Here is a 21,633-nt window from a genome sequence, read left to right as displayed (position 1 = left end):
AATATTTTATACTGTGTTGTAGATTAATCATTTTATCTGAGATGGCTTGGCACATTTAATTGATTGATTGTGAGAAAACTTCACTTACTATATATGTTTATAATATTTTATCTGTGTTGTAGATTGATCGCCTTCTGGCTTTGCTTGTGGAGGAGGCATCTCAAGCCGAAAAATCTGGCCATGCATTTCCTTTAACCATTGTTTTTGTTGAAAGGAAGGTATGGGGCCTATGGGCTCCACATGTAAATTTGGATGTTCTGTTTGGACTGTATTAGACTCACCGTTATCCTTTTAAATGTGTAGATTCAAACTCATGAATGTTACCCTCATGTAATGAGGATTTTACTTTTTTGTAACCAAATTGTCCCGTCGACTGTCATTTCATATATGCATCAAAGTGATTATCTGAGAAAAACTTTATAAATGTTTTTCCCTTCTCTGGAAACATTATGCTATTTCTCAAAGTTTCATTGATTTTCCAAGTATCTAGATAAATGTTTCTGCATTTATATTTGTGCCCACTAATAACTATACCAAAATATGTCTTCTATAATCAATTTTTTTCTGAACTGGCATGTCATCTTAGCTGGGTTACTATCAGGTACATAGATGCACCTTCTGTTTCAAAAGATGTAAATATCTGAACTAACAGTTGTAGTAAAAAGGAAAATCTGATTATGCCTAATACTAGCATGAGTTGTCTGTGATCTGTATAACGTAATCATAAATTTGATATTTTTGTTTGCAGCTCTATCTAATATCTTTTTTGCTCTTAAAAATGACTCAAATTACCTCATAAAATCAATAAAATGAGCTGCTACATTCTGTAACATGGAGGAGTGTCATACCATTTCAAAAAAAATAAAAAATGGAAGAGTTTAATGGTTAACAATAATAACACTCTCTTTAGTGGATTTTATATGGTGTTTACATTGGGTTGATTTTATACAGATGTTGATATGATATTTGAAAATGGTGAATCTGATAACCCAAAAGCAGATTGGGAACGACAATGGTGCTCTGTCTATTCTCTTTTCTTTGTTAGTCATGTTTTTTATCTATTGAAACTATTCTATTTATTTGAAATATCCAAAAGTGTTCTGGTTGTATCTTGATATCATAATTCTACCCATCTTGCTTAGATGCATGTGCATTCCTGCCATCAAACTATTATTTACTTATGTAATTGGAGTTTTTATATGGTGTAAGCCCGTACAGTCCATTATTTTTCAAAAAGTACTGTACGGCCAACACCATAGGACGATCCAGACTGTCCATCTGATGTTCCACAACGTAATTAGGTTGTGCCCAAAAAATCATTTCCATAGGATTATCCTAGCCCTTCGATCTATTGAGGAACTGCATATTGTGGAAACTTCTATAGATTTAAGGGTTGAGATCATCCTATGGAAATGATTTTTTGGGCAGAACCTGGACGGTTTTGATCATGCTATGGTGTGGGCCGTACGGTACTTTTAGAAAAATATTGGACTATACAGGCTTACACCATATAAAATCTCATGTAATTCAATCTGTTACTTTGTCTTTCGGTTTTTATTGTTAAAAACCCTAAAGTGTGAAGTTATTGTCCTCCAGACCAAGTGCGACGAAGTGGCTGAAGCTTTAGTGGCACAAGGTCTGTGTGCGGTTGCTCTTCATGGTGGCCGTAGTCAAATTGAAAGAGAAGCAGCTCTTCGCGATTTTAGAAATGGCTCTACCAACATTTTGGTATCTATGCCCCGACTACCCTTTCCTCATCTTTTTCCCATCCAGAGAGACTGTAAGAAAAGGATTACTTGAGGAGCGATCTCTCTCCAATAGACTCAGATGCTTAGTTGCTTATTTGGTGAGCTCTATATGTAGGTTGCAACAGATGTTGCCTCTCGTGGTTTGGATGTTACTGGAGTTGCTCATGTTGTTAATCTGGATCTTCCAAAGGTATTTTGGTATCTATGCCCTGAGTCACTCTTTTTTTTTTTCCATTGGACTTTCTTGATTTTGTTGAATTTCTTCTTAACAAGCAGAGTGCATCTTTTGTTTTTCTGCTAGGCTAGTAGTGTGCATCTTATTAAATCAGAGAAGGAAAAAAAAGACCCAATAGATGGTTGAGGGGATAATCAAGTCGAGTGCATCACAATTTATAATTACACATACATGTGTTAAGAGATAAAGTGTGACATCCACATATTTCTTCATGCAGTTGCTTGTTTTTCTTTATTGTTTTATACTTAGATTTCCATTATTATCCATAATTATTTAGGTTGTATAGGTGTTGACCTGAGAGTAGTATACATTGTACCTGGAATCAAGTATATTCAATGAAATTACCCAGTCACCTTGCAAGTGGATTCTCAAGATTTTTTCAACATGCTTATGATATACTATTTCTGACATTTCAATCTATGATGGCTCAACGACAGACAATGGAGGATTATGTGCACCGAATTGGAAGGACGGGTCGTGCAGGATCAACGGGACAAGCTACTTCATTTTGCACTGATCGTGACATGGTCTTCTATTGCCCTGTGTTTCTTTTCTCTGTACCGTTTTTTGTTTGAATTCATGGTTGGCGAATAATAATTGACTGCCTTTTCTTGTTTGGGTTTGTTTCTGTATGTCAATAGGTCCTTGTGACTCATATAAGAAAGGCAATTGCAGACACCGAATCTGGAAATGCTGTGGCTTTTGCAACTGGCAAGGTATGACCTTTGGCTATATTTTTTGGTTTTGTCATCACCTAATGGAAAAAAGAGAAAGCTTTGACTTATTATATCTTTGCAAAAGATTGACAATATTTGAACTGTTTACAAAATCCAGTTTTTGTTCATAGAATTGAACCACTGATGAAAGCAACAAATTCCTTATCCAACTCCAATGCAGTTTGAGTGTGCCCATGGCTCTCTGATTGACTTGAAATTGTTGTAATGTTGTGATAAATTCGAAGTAGTTTTGGATATTCCTGGTATTTTTAGATTCTTCTAGATTCATAGTTCCGAGTTTAGGCCTATGTTACCTGGATATAGGTATCCGATACAGCAAGGATCTAGTATGTGGATCCTCCAGGTTTCAAAAGCTTAGGATACAGGTAAGGCAAGGATCCGATGTCTGAGTAGGGATAATTGATAGGGATGCTCTTATAAAATATCTAACATAGTATAATCCAAATATTGTTTGAATTTTGAATTGCATGTATGTCTCTCTCGTAAACGATCATCAGCTCCTTTCCTAGGGACTTCTGTCTCTAGCATAGGATTTCCATTTCCTTTATGATGAGGAATATAAAATAGAACAAAGAAGCATTTACAGATTAGGATTTGTAGGATTCTCATTTCTCTTGTGATGAGGAATACAAAGAGTAAAGAAGAATTTATGCTCAAAAGGTTGATCTTTATTTTGTCTATATAGGAAAGAACAATGTTACGTGAGGATATTAAGTTATTTAAAATATGTCCATGTTTTTCTATCATGCTTAGCATTATCTGTGGAAAGAAGTGAATGGAGGAATTTGAAAAGCGCATGAAGTCCTCAAGGCTGGGAGAAGACTCTCGCTGGAGGAACGCTTGAAACTGGCAGTGGAATCGGAGATCTGGAGCTATTGGTGGTGTGGAAAATCTGAGGGGAGAGAAAGATAGAAGGCACTTTGAGGAACCTTGGATTCTTCAGAGAAGTAGACGTGAGGAATGATTATCAAGGGTGGCTAGGAGACGAGCTGAAAACAGGTTGGGAGACTGGAGGTGCTCAAAGTGTGCTTTCGTGAATTTCCGAAGAAGGCTGGAATGCATGAAGTGCAGAAAAGTGTGGTCTGGTTTTTACTACAACTTTCCTCTAAAGACCTCCATGAAGAACACAACGGTGCAGAGCGGCAAGCCCTTAGCAACGGATGCGTTTACATCACAGGTGACCAAAGTTGAGATTCATACGGAGAAGGAGTCTCAGTCCGATGAACAAGCAAATGACCCACAAAATGCAGACTCTGAAACTCCCCCTCTTTGTGTGGAAGAAATTTGGGCAGACTCCATCTCTATGGAATCTCGGTTCAACATTAAAAGAGCATTGTGGGGAAGGATTAAGGTCGATATTCATATGGATTCCGTGGATTTAAGAAGGTGGCTCCAGAGTCAGAATCTATTATTGGGGGAGGTGTCGGTTTATCAGATTGCAAATCGGGAGTTTGCAAATATCCCTTCAACAGAAGTAAACTCGGGGCAGTGTAAAGTTAGTTGGCTGGTAGCAGAGGGTAACCCTTTTGAAATGTTAGAGGAATGGACAAATAAATTCTCTGAGATGTTGAAATTATCCTGGTGGTCGATAGCAAGGTGGCCAGAGCGGGAATCGAAACGGGAATTGAAAGCGGGAATCGAAGGCTCCCAGGGAAGAATCCTACTCAAGGTTGCCAGAGCGGGAATCGAAACGGGAATCGAAGGCTCCTAGGGAAGAATCCTGCTTCCTTGGTCGATAGTTGGCCTTCCTCCACATGCATGGTCGGTAGAAAGTTTTCAGAAAATAGGATGTAGAATCAGAAGAGTGCTTGCAACCGAGTTCTCTTGTGAGGAAGTGAATATGAGGAGGCAAAAATTCTGTTAATGGTTTCCGAATTGGCTCTGGACAAAATCAAAATCCCGGTATCTGTTGATGAAACAGTATACTGGATTGTGGCTTCAAGGTATTCCCAGCATCCGTTTCCAGTTGAGGTTCGTGAATCTGAAGATACGGCAAGGTTATTCCGATACGAATGGTCCAGCATCCGTGGTGTTTCGGATTTGGGCGGGAGGAAGGAGACAACAGCGCAAGGTAGCGGGTCAGCCCACGATAGAATGAATTTTGAATTGCTATCGTGCGCACCTGCTTCTCCAGTTTCGCCTACACACGTGGCGATCTCTGCGACAGTTAGCGTCTCGCGAGCGGGGATTCAGGAATCAGAAGCATTTGAAAATATTAGCCTTAATTCTTATGGACGCGTGTCAATAGCTTATTCATCTGAGGCGAGGTGGGCAACAGCTGGGGTATCAGTGCCAACTGTTGAGGCATATCCTTCATTGATCTGCGAGGAAGATAATCAACGGATGGATCATCATTATTTTAACTTTATGGCGTGTTTGGTTCATCATTGGGTGCTTGGGGGAGTAGTGGAATAAGAAGTCAAATGGGATGTGGGTGAAATGACAGTCAAAGGGGAGATCGTCGGTGGATAATAAATGTGACGTTTGGTTGCAAGAAGATGTGGGAGTTACGTTGGAACTGGCGAAGAGTCCTTTCAAAATGCCATTCCAACGTAGATTCCAAAAAAAAAACTCTGATTTCGTGGTTTGCAATTCGGCTCCCGTTTGCATTCCACGTCAGCCGACAGGCTTCCGACAATCCCAGTGGTGGAAAAGGCTTTTGGACGAAAATAAGCAACCAAACGTTGTAAGGCGTTTCAAATCCCATCCAAATGCTACAAAACTTCCTTTTTTTTGGCAACCAAACACGCCATTAGGGATACGACCTGGGTGTCTCAGGTGCTGGGTCGTAGAATTAGGTTGGATAGTGGTCTTGCCAGAGATTTAGTTGGAGGCCCATGGGGGACGAGTGGGCCCAAGGTGCAATTAGACCTTCTGGATCCGACCCGGTAAATAGAGCGTTAATTCCTTCTTCTCATCTTGTGAGAAATTCAGCGGTTTCTCCTGTGAGCCGAGATGCTAATGATCAAGCCAAGTTTGGCGTGGAAAGGGATATTTCGAATGATGAGAGTCAGGAGGAGTCATCGAGTGCTAATGATCAAGCCGAGTTTGGCGTGGAAAGGGATATTTCGAATGATGAGAGTCAGGAGGAGGAGTCGCTCTCGCATGTGCTTTTCTTCTGCGAAAGGTCAATGTACAGGGAGAGCATGCACCAGTGGGACAAGGCAAATCATCCTTTCATTTCAAGCCTGCCTGACTCCTTTTCGGAGGTGGCACAAGAAGCGCAAGGTTCTGAGATCCTGGAAATGAATGATTACTTTCAGAATATGGAGGCTGTTCACCGACCTTTGAGATCGGAATCTTGTAATTTTCTGGAGGAGGGAACTGAACAGGGGCGGAGATCATCCGGCTTCACCACAGGTACCAATATTGCTTTATTAAATACTTCTATTGGTTTTCCTATCTTTTGTGGATTGCAGGGTGCAGGACCTGTATACAGGTTTATCTCTTTTGAAAACAATATCCCCCCGGTAGATATCCCAGATCTTTCACTTAGTGGTCCTAGTCAGAGGAAATACGATGAGTGCTGCAGGGCGGATAATGAATCAGGAAGAATTTTAGATTCAAGGGTTGATTTGATGGGAAAAGATTAGCGCTGGTTATCTGTGAAGAGGAAATCCTAGAGCCTATCTCATGGGTGGATCCAAAAATGGAGATTCTAGAGGTGTTTGTGAATCACATCATATCCACTAGTAGGGTGTTGGGTCTGATTTACACAGGGCCGGAAGAAGATCTGAGGAATATGTTCAGAGTTGCAGAGAGAAGAGAGTTAGACCAGCGAAGTTTCTCAGATCCCTCGACTCTGGAGGGTGTAAAAAAAGATGTCACGGGAGCTTGCTAAGCTAAAATCGGATGTTAACTACGAAGGGTCACTGCATGGATCTCAAGATGGTCGAAGTCTGAGGGGTAGAAAGCAGGGTTACCCCAGGGGATGAGAGCTTTTTTCGACTAGTTATCCATGAAGATACTGTCTTGGAATGTTAATGGGCTGGGGACTTTGGACAAGAAGGCACAAGTAAAAGAGCTAGTAAGAGGCAATAAACCTGAGATAATGTGTATTCAAGAAACAAAATTGGGGTCGGTGAACAGGGCTACTATCAAAAGCTTGGGTGGGAAAGCAAGCTGGGATTTTATTACACTGGATGCTGTAAGGGCAGCAGGGGGTATATTAATTAGCTGGGATCAATCAAAATGGAAGATTCAAGATTCATGGGTAGGAAAATTTTCGGTTTTGATCGTAGTCCGGAAGGTGGGGGAACCGGTAATGGTGACTTTTTCTGGTGTGTATGGACCGTCAATCAGAGAAGAGAAACAACAATTTTGGTAGGAACTTTTGCAGATTAGGGGGAAGTGGTTATATCCCTGGTGACTTGGGGGTGACTTTAATGTAATTAGAGCCGTTGAAGAGAGGTTTGGGTGTAGGAGGTCGACTCAGAATATGGTAGCTTTTTCAGACTTTATAGCAGATAATTAGTTGATAGACATCCCTATGATGGGGGCTCAGTTTACTTTGGCCAGATTTCTCAGCATGAGTCGCATTGGCCGGTTCCTCTTCTGCCTTGGTGGCTTTCCCTTTTTCCAGATTCATGTCAGAAAGCGCTAGTTCATTCAGTTTCCGATCATTGTCCCCTTTTGCTTGATCCGCGTCTAGAATTGTGGGGTCCCTATCCTTTCAGGTTTGATTTGGCTTGGCTCGAAATTCCAAAACTAGAAGAGTTGATGGGGGAATGGTGGGATTCTCACAGTGTAGAGAGGGCGGTGGATTTAGTTATAGGGGAGAAACTTCGATTTGTTAAAAAGAGACTAAAAGAGTGGAATTCTAATAGATTAGTGGCATCTTTAGAAAGAAAATTGTGGCTGCAAAATAAAATTAAGGAAATTACTTTGGCCGAAGAGGGTGGTTTAGCTTCAGAGGAGGACCGGAATGAGATGGGGAGATGTAAAGAAGAGCACAAACGCTTTCGTTGCAGGAGGAAATTTCATAGAGACAAAAATCAATGGCCAAATGGTTGAAGGAAGGTGACAAGAACACTGCATATTTCCATAGTGTTGCTAGTGCTAGGAGTAATAGAATCGAGGCTTTGGAGATCAATGGTAATATCACGTTCAATAAAGAAGATATCTCCACAGAAGTTTTGAGATTCTACAAGTCGCTTTATGATTTGGAGGGGATAGTGCATCCTCTGCTTGAACAGGTGGATTTTAAAGTGTTAGATGATCATCATATAATGGCTCTTGAGAAACCTTTTTCGGAAGAAGAGCTAGAAAAAAGAGTTTTTTCTTTGGGTCGTGATAAAGCTCCTGAGCCAGATGGTTTCTGTCTTGCTTTCTTTCAGTGCTGCTGGGGCTATGTCAAGAAGGATATCATGAAATTTTTCCAGGAATTCCATGAAGGGATGGAGTTGGATAGAGGTACTGGAGCGACTTTTGTTGCCCTAATCCCAAAAGTAAAGGGGGCAGTGAAGCTGTCAGACTTCAGGCCTATTAGTTTGGTGGGTTGCCTCTAGAAAGTTCCGGCAAAGGTTTTAGCCGCGCGCTTAAATGTGGTGCTTCCTTTCATTATCACTGATAATCAATGTGCTTTTGTTAGTCAGAGACAGATTTTGGATTGCTCTTTGGTGGCAAATGAAGTGGTGGATTTGATGGCGAAAACCAGAATCGAAGGTGTAATTTGTAAGTTAGACATGGAAAAAGCATATGATAGAGTTGAGTGGCATTGCTTGGATCATCTTCTTGGGAAGATGGGCTTTGGGTCTAGATGGCATGGGTGGATCAGATGTTATGTGTCTTCTGCTTGGTTCTCCAATCTGATTAACGATTCCCCTAAAGGCTTCTTTAAGTCTTCAACGGGGCTCGTCAGGGTGACCCGTTGTCTCCATTCCTCTTTGTCATTGTGGCCGAGACTTTGAGCCTCCTTTTGGAGAAAGGAAGATCTAAGGGACTAGTAAGTGGCGTCAGATGTGATCAGAACGGAGTAGAGGCTTCACATTTACAATTTGCTGATGACACTTTATTATTCAGCTCCCCCTAAATCTTGAAGATTATGAATCTCAAGGCGATTCTAAGATGTTACGAACTTATTACAGGCCAAAGATCAAACTTTTCAAAATCAAGGATGTATGCCTTGAATGTAGAAGAGGCAGACGCACTCGGTCTAGCCAATCTCATGGGTTGCCCTTTGGAGAAATTCCCAACGACTTACCTTGGTCTTCCTTTGGGAGTTGGGAGACCAAATAAAGTGGCATGGGATCCTATAGTGGAAAGAATAGAAAAACGGCTAGATACTTGGAAAAGGAACATGGTCTCCAGGGGAGGCTGGATAACTCTTATTAAGGCAGTGTTGGTGAATATCCCTATCTATCAACTTTCCTTGTTTAAATGCCCTAGGAGTTTGGTAAAGCGTATTGAACAGATTCAAAGGAGATTCTTATGGGGGGGGAGGGTTTCAGAGGATAAGAGAGGACTTGCTTTAGTGAGTTGGGAAGATTTATGCGAACATATTAAAGGAGGTGGTCTAGGTATCAGGAAGATAAAGCAAGTGAACCATTCTCTCTTGGGGAAATGGTTGTGGAGGTTTGGTTGGGCTAATGTAATTGTGGGCAAGTATGGATCAGAGGCAGGTGATTGGAAAGCTTCGAATTGCTTTCTGTATGGCGTGACATTATGCGTATGAGTTGCAATTTTGAACGAGGTATCAGATATAGAGTGTACTCTGGTGATTGAATTACTTTTTTGGGATATGTGTTGGTGTTCTTCTATTCCTTTGAAAAAATTGTTTCCTGACTTATACTTAGTAGCAGCAGATAAGTTTGTTCTTGTTAAATATTGCTTTGAGAGAGCAGGAGATAGGGTGATTTGGTCGCCAGTTTTTAGGAGAAATTTCTTTGACAGAGAACTACCGTCAATTGACAAACTCTTTCAAGTGCTTGAGGATACTTACATTAGCTCTTCTGGGGCTGATAAAAGAGTGTGGATTTGGGATTCTACCGGGGTTTTTACGGTTAAGTCTTTTTATAATAAACTGGTTCCTTGTCCTGCGCTTCCAATTGAAGCAAGAGTATGGAAGATCCAAGCACCTCCAAGGGTATGCGCTTTCGGTTGGGCAGCACTTCGTGTCCGGATTCAGACTGTGGACTCTCTCAGGAAGAGAAAAATGTTAATTGTTAATCATTGTGCCCTGTGCATCGAGGCAGGAGAATCTGTGGATCATATCTTCATTCATTGTATAGTCGCCAGGGAGGTATGGGGCGGTATATTGTCCAGGTTTGGTATTGTTTGGGTCTTCCCTTCTAGCCTTCAAGATTTATTCGAGGGTTGGTCGTTGGTTCCATGGAGGAAAAAGGGAAGGGTTTTGTGGTCGTTATCTTTGTTGGCCACCATATGGGTATTATGGAAAGAAAGAAACGACAAAGTTTTTGAAGGAGTAGCCAAATCTCCCTATTGTCTATTTGTTAAAGTATTAGTGCTAACTATTGCTTGGGCAAAGTCACTCCCTCTATTCCGTTTTGTCTCGGCTTATGAGTTGTGGGAGGGATGGAGAGTGATTTGTAATAGCAAGAACATCCGCCCTTTGGTTGTACAACATTGGCAACGTCCTCCCGCTAGACGTCTTTAGTTAAATTTTGATGGTTCTAGCTTTGGCAATCCGTGGCCCGCTGGTATTGGGGGTGTATTGAGGGATTCATCAGGAGAGGTTTTATGGGCCTTCTCTTGTCCTATTGGATCAGCTGATGCTAGTAAAGCTGAGGTGAGGGCGGTGCATCGGGGCCTTATGCTTTTGGACAAGGAAAGAATGAACCAAACTATTGTAGAAATAGACTCTCTCAATGTCATTAGGTGGCTCAAAGGCTCCTTGGTCGCTCCTTGGAGATTTGCTCATTTCTTTGACAAGATATAGGATAAATCAGCAGGCTCTTCCATCGTTTTTCCTCATGTGCGGAGATCTGCAAATGAGATTGCTGACAAGCTGGCTAGGGATGGAGTTCATAAGCAGGATTTAGAGTTGTTTGATTTCTTGCCCACGTGTGACAGGCCTTTCCGGCTTTGTGGGCTGTTTTATATTGATTTTTTTGCTTTTTTCTTTGTACCTTCTAGGCGGACTTCCTCAGCTGTCCCCTTTTCTTTAATGAAATTTGTTACCATTTAAAAAAAAAACAATGTTACGTGCCTAATCTGTCGTAACACAAATAAACAAAACAAAAAGATAGAAAAGAGGGAGAAAGAGTTTGATTTGAGGCGACTGGACCTCCTAACGGTTCAATTCGAGAATAACCATAACACTCCTAAAGACAAAGTTTCCTTTGCTGTAAAATTTTCTTCTTCCCCTTTTAATTGAAATACAAACACAAAGGTAGTTACACATGAGCCATCCATTTTCCCACTTAAAAGACATAGAAGCAACAACAACACACCCACAACCCCCAAACCCATAAACCATAACTAAATAAGAAACTACATTCTAACACACTCCACATACATCATAATAAAATGCACATAACAAACAAGAACCTAACCAATAGCAGCAAAAAGAAAGAAAGAAAGAAAGAAAGAAAAGAAAAGAAAAATAATAATCATACGGATCGACCATATCCCATCCATGACGGACCCTTATCATTATCGTCTATCGCATCCTGTTGAGTCAGGTAATCCATTTTTATTTTTATTTTAGACTCATTTTTTTTCGTAGAGAAGAAAATGGTGTTGATTTATTGTTTGCAGAATTGAAAACGTTTCCTCAGTTTTTTTGTAAGAACTGGATGAACAGTTCTAGAGGTTCCTTTTTTTTTCATTTCTTCTCTTCTTCATAAATGAATTTAGAGAGTTTTTCCTTATTTTCTTGCATAGAATCATCTTGCTTGCTTTTATTGATAAAACGTGGAATGATATGGACATTTTTCATCTCAATATTTTAGCAAAATACTGAATCAACCCTAGAACTTATTGAAACTCTTGTCATTCTCATAAACAATGTAAGGAGAAGTGGATCTCCTTTAACCATAATTTGTTCAAGTATTTTATTGTTCCTTAAAAGCACTTATCTATGGTTTCATAAACTTTTCTGGTGTTGATTTCCAACAGGTTGCAAGGAGGAAAGAGAGAGAAGAGGCTGCTGCACAGAAAGAAGCAAGGATTGCCCTATCTAAGCTCTCTGTAACAGGTCCCACATCGATAAACGTTGAGGACAAGTACAGGTACATGCTCACTCCTGCAAATATCAAGAAAGAGGGTGCTGCTGATGATGCCTGGAACGACTGACCAACTAAACTCCCCTCTACTTTGCACTTCCATTTCAAAGTTCCCTGAAAATTTTATCTTCGCAGCTCCAAAACCCATTACAATGGGTAAGTTCTTCATCGAGCATCTTTTCTTTCTATAACCTTTGGTTTTCGATTTGTTCACCAATCGGTCCAGAAACCTCAGAATACTTGTCAGTTTTCTTTCGTTGGTTGGATCCTTTTGGTTTTGCAGTTCTAGAATACACACACACACACATGCACGCTTATTTCATCCTACTTTGATACTAAGTCACAAATATCCTCCTCGGGAATTTCTCGGAATGGAAAATCTCGGGGTATATTAATTGTTTTATGTTTTTCAGGTTTATATTGGGGAAAAATGATAAAAATAAAATTATTTAAAAATATATAAACATATATAGATTAAGAAAGATAATATAAAAAATATCGTAAAAATATCGTGACATTATTGCGGTAAATGAAAATATTGCCATATTTTTTAAATTCTAGGGAATATTTCGGGATTTTGACATTTTATCAAAATGACGTGATAAAATCGCTTAATTTTGAAAATATCGGGGATATTTGTGACATACCTCTTATAAATTATTCCAAATCTCTGCTCATTTGAACTGTGCTATGTTGCTTATACTGCAGATTGTTGATGGCCAGGATGATGTATGTTTGGAGGTGTAATATCTGCTTTTGGCTTGAAGCGGAAGGCACGTCGAAGATAAGAAGAATTTGTCTTGTAAGTGCATTTATATACAGCTGTTTGTACTTTCTTAGAGTTACTCCACTAATGTAGCACTGCCATTGCGTGATGCTTTCTAACTTTCGAATCAGTAGAAAGAAATGATCTGAGAATGGAGTTAGGTGATGCAGGATTAGAATAAACAGTATAAAACAAAAAATGGTATAGAACCGTGGCTTGACCCGGTAAATCGGATTATTCCATGTGTATTAATTAATTCCGAAAACTTTTGGTTAACCATTTGAATAAGTAAAACTACTAATAAACTACCTTGCTTTAATTTATTCTAAAAAACCAACTTGGTCTAATCAATTTAATAAAAGATCTCTTTAGGCTCTGTTTGGATTGCTGGAATTTTCTTGAAAAGTTTGTAAAAGAAAGACTTTTCTCAAATTTATGCTTTTCCATTGTATGAACGTATGAAAAAAAGGACTTGAACCATAACAGTTAAGGTTTTATTGACAGGAACCTTTAATTCAGCCTACTGAAATTATAGAAATTGTAAAAGCAGGATGGCAAAGATATATAAAAAATAAAAACTAAAAGTAAAACAAGATGGACATTTTCATCCTTTTTATCGTACCGCGCTCGACGACTGATGTTTAATTTCGATGTGCCAGCCATCTGGGGCTTCAAATCAAAATTCTTTTTTTTTTTTTTTTTGTATTTTATCCAGTTTTATTCAAGGGAATTTTCAATTTATAATGATATCCCCCTAAATAAGCCATAACCATATATTATTTCCTTCTGAATCGTTGAAACAAAAACAATTTTCTGCAATAAATCTTTTCTTGCAATCGAATTAGGGACTTATCTTTCTCTTTTGGATGCCACTAGAATTGCTCTTTATTTTCAAATAAGTTTATTTTAAGTAAATATTATTTTAAGGGGATATGCTAGCATCCATCGCACAAGGCATTTCGCGGACAACAACCACCTCGTGAATGAAGACAAAAGCTGCTGAAAAGTGAGCCTGTGTGGCTGCTGTCGGCTACTGTCAGATGCAACAGACCATCCGTGAAATGCCTTCCGTAACAAATCCCTATTTTAAGAGGGAACGTTACAAATGCCTTTTGAGCACAATGGGTCCAACCGCGGGTTGAACAAAACCTTATAGAATCCAGGTTTTAGCTTATAAAATCCATGTTTTAGCTTGTAAAATCCAGGATTTTAGAATCATGGATTATAAAATCCTTTTATCTAAATGGCCCCCAGCGTGAAAAAGTCAGTCAGACATCAAGCAACCCTTGATCTGATGCTCGCTTTTCAAATTCAATAAAATTAATTTATTTGAATCTGAATATGGATGGTTAAAAACCGTATATAGATTCGCCCCTGCTATACGCTAGGATTACGTTAATAACGTGATTTTAGGGCCTTAGATGTGATTCGCATGAGAATCAATCTCAGCACACCTGATAAAGTTGCAAATATTTTATAACTTATGAACAAAGAAGGAAATCTCGTATTGAGAAAAAACAAAGACTCTTGTACCAGCATTCCTCTTAGACTCTTCCTATTGAATAATTTACTGATTCTCAGCCACCGAGGAAGGAGAGAAGGATTTTCTAGAAGTTGAAAGCAAATTTAGTCTCTTACTATATTTCTGGAAAAGACTCCAAAAAGTACAGGACAAAACTAGATTTTTTGACTTCTGATTGGGGGTAAGAGAGCCCTGAAATTTTGGCATTGTTTTTAAGAGAACAACTGAGCGGATTCCTTATGTGGAGAAAATATATGGATCAAAAATCAAAGGGGAGAGTTTTTTTCTCTCTCTCGGCCTTGTTGTTTGACGGTCGGCCACCATATAAAACTCATGTGTGTAAGCAAGAAAATTGAACTTGTATATCATCACGAGGTCCCAACGCGCATGGGAATACCATGCCTAAGATGAAGAGCTACAAAAATCAACGGTTTAGCTTTTGTTTGGCAGAATGCTGAAAGAGGCTTGATTGGTCAAAGACATAGACATAGACGCCACTGCAAGAAAAGTGTTTTCTACCGGCAATTAAGGTCATAAAAATCCACCAAGAAATATCTATTACGCCAAAAAACACTCACTTTTTTTATTGTAGTATATCATGGTCTTCTCAATAACAGCATTTTTTTGGACTTGTGGTTGCCAATGGACCTAGATGATCCAATGGACTGTCAGAATCTGAACTTCAACGGACAGATCTAAACACATGGCAGGATCCATTGACACATTTCGAATACCTATCATAGGTTCCAAAATTATTTCCTATTAGATCCAGACAACTAACAAAAGCTGGTGTCTAGATCAGAATTTATTATACTAAAAAAAGGGCGGCCCAGTGCATGAGACTCGCGCCATTGCAGGGTCTGAGGAGGGCTAGATGTACCCAGCCTTACACACTCCTGCTTTGCAGAGAGGTTGTTTCCGTGAAATCAAGAACATTATTACACTATTTATTATACTATTTTATGAAAATGCTCTCTATTTTTTTATAACTTCAAATATTATAGCAGGGGTACTTTAGATATCTCCAGAGGTATAATACAATACTAGACCTTTTGACATCTCATTGGGGTCAAGAGAGACTTGCCATTTTTCTATTATTTTTAAGAGAAGGAATAGGCAGAATACTTATGTGGAATTAAGAACTTTGATGTTGATGAGACATAAATACGGTGGTGCTCTCAAATCTCGCCACGTGTCATCCATGCACCAATACTATCATGAAGAAAGGCGCTCGGAAACGGCAAGACCGTATGATTACGACACATGTCACTTTCTCACCGTCCAAGCCTCATCATCACAAATTATGGAAGGGATTATCCAGCAAAGCCACGCGCGCCGCCGAAACAGGAGAACGGCCCAATCCTGCAAAGAAAGGTTTTCTCTCCATAATGATGAAAAGGTCTGCACGCCACCCCTTAAAAGAGGGAGAATGGAAGAAGAGAAGGACTCCTTTTTTATCTCCCACAAGACAACCAAAGAAAGAAAGAGGCAAGGCAACAACAGAGGAGGCCGGGAACTCAATCCCACTCTCCCTGTTAGTCCCCTCCGACCCATCCACCCCCACACCAAGAAAAGAATCTGCGCCTTGGTCTTGGTAAACCTGATCGAACCCTCTCCTCTTCTCGCTGTTCTTTATATTGATTGGTCGAAGAATCTGACTTGGGTGTCGAAGTGGTCGTCCGGGACCCACCCCGGACCCCCCTGACCCCCTATGTTTGTGATTGTAGACCCGTGGAGGCTCTCTACCGACCGCGTGATCATAGACCCGGATTCTGACTCCATCATGTTGTAGATCACGAGGATCACTTACTTGTTCTTGGTCCCATGCCAAAAAAAAGTTTGATAAATCAAAGACTAAGATCATCATATCAAGATATCCTCAAAAGCACGTTTGTTAATTTATTTGGACTTGTAGTTGCCGGCATCACATTGCTTTTATAAGTTTGGGGTACGTGGAGAGGCTGACCGACCAACCCTCCGATCCCCTCCTTCCTCCTTTTAATAATAATAATAAGGCAAGCTTCATAAAAAAAAGTTTGATAAATCAAAAGACTAAGACCATCATATCAAAATATCCTCAAAAGCACGTTTGTTAATTTATTTGGACTTGTAGTTGCCGGCATCACATTCCTTTAATAAGTTTATGGTATGTGGAGAGGCTGACCGACCCACCCTCCGATCCCCTCCTTCCTCCTTTTAATAATAATTAGGCAAGCTTCATAAAAAAAAGTTTGATAAATCAAAGACTAAGACCATCATATCAAGATATCCTCAAAAGCACGTCTGTTAATTTATTTGGACTTGTAGCTGCCGGAATCAGATTGATTTTATAAGTTTGGGGTACGTGGAGAGGCTGACCGACCAACCCTCCGATCCCCTCCTTCCTCCTTTTAATAATAATAATAAGGTAAGCTTCATAAAAAAAGGTTGGATAAATCAAAGACTAAGACCATCATATCAAGATATCCTCGAAAGCACGTTTGTTAATTTATTTGAACTTGTAGCTGCCGGAATCACATTGATTTTATAAGCTTGGGGTACGTGGAGAGGCTGACCGACCAACCTCCGATCCCCTCCTTCCTCCATTTAATAATAATATGGTAAGCTGCATAACCGGTGAACACACTAATCCTCCACTTGTTCCTTTTAGGGGAATTCAAAGAATTCAAAGACCAAACTCTCTCTCTCTCTCTCTCTCTCTCTCTCTCTCTCTCTTACACACACACGGCCCTCCCCAATGAGCCTTGTACTAACTAAGGTTTTAAATTTTGGTTTCAGTTTCAGTTTTAGCCGTCATGGAAATAAATCTTCTAAATTCATGAAATTTTTTTGGTTTCTCTAAAATTTATGCGGAAATTTCAAAAATTTTGCTGAAAATCTTGTAAAAAGGAAATTTTGGAAAAATCTTTGTAAATATCCAATTCTATGTGAATTTCATTTTGGCTTCAACCGAAACCAACGAATTTCGGCCGAAACAACACATTTTAGCTAAAATTTTCAACCATGTTACAAACAATGCATGAACGAACATTTTTATTGATAAAAATATCCTAAAATTTTTAGAAAAAGGTCGAGTATACCCTTAATTTTTCGTACATTTACTAGAGAGAGTTGCTATGAAGAGAAGCACTTCTTGGAGCTTCTAAAACATCCCTCCCACTTGTCCAACTGTGTATTAATGAGCAACTTCTTAAGACAAGAACATAACTAGTTTTGATAAAATGATAAACACACCCCTTTAAAATACACATAGTGATGTTATGAAGACTGTTTGGAACAATGGACACCTACTTGTATCTTATGATTCCCCTTATTCTCATTTCCCAAAGTTCGTTTGGTTGTACCAAAAATGATTATAATGAAAGTAAAAAGAGTTCCTACATTGTTTGGTTGCCTTTTAAAATTCCCCAATGCGAGCCCGAGAAGGGCCCTTGGTCGGATCCACGTCATTAAGTGCAACTGAATTTACTTTTTCAAACGGTTTTAAAAGTTTATCGAAAATGACATGGATCCAATCAAGGGCCCGTCTCCCGCTCTCTATGCAAGGGCGCCATTGCATCTTTGATTCCTCAATTACGTTTCAGGAAAAAAAAAAAAAAAGGAATTTTATTTGCACCTACAAGGGAAGAATCAAAGAAAAGGCGGCCAAAATGCAGTTAATTTTTCCTTTTAAGAAATAAAATAGGAGAAAGAGTAGAATATCTAAACTGAAAAAAGGAAATGTCGTGGAAAGTCGCAAACATATAGTAACTAAAGTCGGAATGTGGAAATAGTCAAGTATTCGTTCCAAGTTTGCTTGTAAGAAGACAAATTGGCATTGACTCCAGTAAACGAGTCTTGATGCTGCTTAATTAGGTGTCCATCTTTGGAATGTTGGACTTGGTCGTCAAATCACTTCATAAATAACATATTATGAATACAGACATGCAGGTTTTGGTCATTTATTAAAATATGGGTGCTATCAATATTATGATTACATGTATGCGGGTATTGGTCATTTATTTTGAGTTATGAGTGTTTTGGTCATTTTCTCTGAAGAGGGAGGAGGGTATTTAAGGCTGCAACTTGAGTCGGGCTCAACCTGAACCCGACGGGTTCAACCCGATTTTGGCTCGGGTTGGGTTGGGTTGGCATTTCCTTGGGTTGGGAAAGGACAACCCGATTTAATTTCAGGTTGGGTTAAGGATTTAATTTCGGGTTGGGCTAAGGTTGAGGCCTTGGCAACCCGACCCGACCTTCGTCCTCTAATTTATCTTGTTTTTCTTTGGGTAATTGTATTTTTCCGTTTGGCGCAACCCGAACCAATCCGACTCAACCTGACCGGATTTCGGGTTAGATGGGTTGGGTTAGGGTTGAAAGATTTAGAGGTGGGTTGGGTTAGGGTTGAAAGATTCAGAGGTGGGTTGGGTTAGGGTTGACCATCCTCAATCTGAGGTTCGGGTTGGGTTGGGATAGGGTTGAGAGAATGCTATCTCGGGTTGGATTAGGGTTGACCTCAACTTGATCCAACTCGACCCGAGTTGCACCCCTAGGGGTATTTTGGTCTAAAATTATCAAAATACCCCTCCCTCATTTAAAAAGGCAAAAAAAACCAATGTTATTAGAAATAACCAAAATCCTCCTATCTTATAAAATGATAAAAATGGCCATATCTCATGAAAAATAACCATAGCACCTTTTTCCCATGAGAACTGTCCAAAATACCCATATTTCATGGAAAATGACAAAATTATTTATATCTCATAGAAATGACCAAAATATCATTCTCACAAAATTGGCAAAATTATCCATATCTCATGAGAAATGACCAAAATATCCATATTTCATGAGAATTAAGTAGACCCAACCACCCCTATCTTATAAAAATGCTAAAAGACACATATCTCAAAAAAATCCAAAATACCCATGATTTAGATCACCGAGGGTATTTTAGCTCTTTCCTATGAGATAGAGGCAATTTGGTTATTTTCCATAAGATAGTGATATTTTGGTTATTTTCCATGAGATATGGGTAGTTTGCTCATTTTTCATGAGATGGACATTTTTGTCATTTTGAAAATAGATTCCATTTTCCCATATATATGAGAAAACTGTTCCTACACAATCGAGTAGATAAGTTACGTATTCCGTCTGCTTAGAATACATTGGGGCCCCACATTGTTTGGGTGATGCAAACCAGTCATTTTATGGGCCCTCACATAGATGGGGTGTGACCAAAAACTCAGCTCGATAAGATCATCCCAACCCTTCGATTTATGGAGGTTAAAATGTACAGGTATAAACCTTCACAAATCTGTCCATTTTTTACCTCCACAGTTGGGTTAGGATGATCCTATGGAGCTTATTTTTGGGGCACACCCTATCTTTGTGAGGACCTATAAAATGGATGGTTTGGATCACCCAAACAATGTAGGCCAACTGTGTTTTAAGCCGACGGAGTAGATATCTTATCTATACGATCGTGTAGGAACACCTCTCTCTCTCTCTCTCTCTCTCTCTCTCTCTCTCTCTCTCTCTCTCTCTCCCTCTCTCTCTCTCTCTCTCTTTATATATATATATATATATATATATATATATATATATATATATATATATATATATGAGGAAAGTGTCTCTAGTCAGTCGACTAGAGAACCTTCTTTAGTCCGCCGACCAAAAACACAGTGGGCCCATGTTGTTTGGATGATCCAAATCATTCATTTGTTAGGCCCTAACATAGATAGGGTGTGCCTAAAAAACCATCTCCATAGGATCATCCTAACCCTTAGATTTGTGGAGGTTAAAATGGACGTGTATAAACCCTATAGATAGGGTGTGCCCAAAAATACAGTGGTCCCACGTTGTTTGGATGATCAAGTCATCGGTTAGGATCACCTTATGGTGTTTGGACTATATCATCTCTGCTTTTCATGAATAATGATCTTAAAGAGTGGGTTGTTTCATCTCTTATACACATTATGAGTTACAGAACTAACTTTTTAGATCTCATTTTTATTTTGTTGCATGTTAGAGAAGCATAAAAAATGGCTTCCTAAAGCAACACTAGTGGTAACTCATGTGGCGTATGACCAATAGGCAAAGACTGTGATATGCTAGCAATTCAGAATATTACACAGACTAATAGAAACAATTACCAAGGCCAGCTGTACTTCAGATGCGCCGGAAACAAGGTGAGTTAAAATTCAATAGTTGTTATGTAGTTTTTTGGTAACTTATCGAAATTCTAAACAATGTAACATGCAGGGCTACGTGTGCGAATATTTTCGTTGGGCTGACCTTGAGTTACACGGGACCAAGGCAGACAGGGACTCAAGGTTTTATAACATAAGCGAAGGCAGTGGGGAGAGTAGGACGATGGAAGATCGCATCAAAGCAATTGAGAATGATATTATGATGCTAAAGAATGAAAATACCATGATTAAAGTTTTAGGAATAGTAGAATTTTTCTTCTTGTTTTTCTTGTTTCTTTCTAGTACAAGGTGAGTATCCGTGGAAAGAAATTTGGGAAAAAAACTAGTATTTTTGGAGCTTTCTACAAAGTTGTATATTTGGAGCCAAAAATTGCACAAGTAGGTCATTATGCTCCAAGGTCAGTCTAGCTTATTAATGCTTTTGAGCCCTATAGCAATTTCATTTGTAAGTTAGATACCACATTCAGGTAATTGAAACTGATCCCCATACAATTAGTTTATTCCATATGTGGTAGTCGGTGTTGGGGTACGGTTCTGTTACTTGGCTTGGGAAAATCTTGGGATTGTCATGCAGTTGTCTTATTTGTTTGGACATCTTTCACTCTCTAAATTGATTTTATACAGTAGTAGATATTTATATCTATATCTATAGCTAGAGAAAAAAGGAATTTCTTTTCTTTTTATGTGAGATTTACACATCAGCATTACCCTTTTACCATTAACCTCATTGCTGATATTTAACATCTATCTCTATGAAAAATTATTTGAGGGTAAAATCGTAATCTACATACGAAAAAGTACCGACCCGGGTACCTGTCTATGACAATTACGAAAAAAAACTACCAATAAGAGGTAAGGACATATAACAATGACGAAAGAACTACTTTATATTACTCATGCAGGACACTTGCAAAATATTAACGGATTCCGGGCACCTGAAGAGGAACAACAATTATGGAAACATCTATAGATTGGAGGGCTAAGATCAGCCTATATCGATTGGAGGGCTAGGATCAACCTATGGAAATGATTTTACGGGCACAACTGATTGATGTTGTGTTCCATCACATGGACTGTTTGGATCAACCTATAACCCGCTATAGATCGGAGTGTTCGGATCAACCTATGAAAATTATTTTTGGGGCACAACCTATGTAGGCAGTGGCCCATCTAATGGACGGTTTGGATCATCCTATGGTACGAGCCATACCGTACATTTTAATAAAGTGAGGAGTGCGATCATCAAAAT

General features: G+C 39.3%; 1 protein-coding gene across 2 annotated transcripts in view; it reads left to right on the top strand.

Annotated features, from left to right (window-relative positions):
• LOC143880322 (DEAD-box ATP-dependent RNA helicase 20-like) overlaps positions 1-12,947 on the top strand; it is a 63,124-nt gene extending 50,177 nt beyond the window's left edge. The window contains exons 9-15 of one of the 2 annotated variants that reach the window (XM_077383205.1): positions 123-218; positions 1,597-1,728; positions 1,864-1,938; positions 2,421-2,510; positions 2,625-2,699; positions 11,799-12,061; positions 12,629-12,947. In XM_077383205.1, the coding sequence (XP_077239320.1) occupies positions 123-218; positions 1,597-1,728; positions 1,864-1,938; positions 2,421-2,510; positions 2,625-2,699; positions 11,799-11,975 (645 nt within the window). In that variant the 3' untranslated portion in view covers positions 11,976-12,061; positions 12,629-12,947. Of the gene's footprint in view, positions 1-122; positions 219-1,596; positions 1,729-1,863; positions 1,939-2,420; positions 2,511-2,624; positions 2,700-11,798; positions 12,062-12,613 lie in introns of both variants that reach the window. The other variant, XM_077383204.1, reaches the window with a different exon arrangement.
• The last annotated feature ends 8,686 nt before the right edge of the window (positions 12,948-21,633 follow it).

This window comes from Tasmannia lanceolata, unplaced genomic scaffold (assembly GCF_043159265.1).
Source record: "Tasmannia lanceolata isolate RefF3 unplaced genomic scaffold, GAP_Taslan_0.1 ptg000006l, whole genome shotgun sequence".
NCBI lineage: Eukaryota > Viridiplantae > Streptophyta > Magnoliopsida > Canellales > Winteraceae > Tasmannia > Tasmannia lanceolata.
This window is presented reverse-complemented; position numbering and strand designations above follow the sequence as displayed.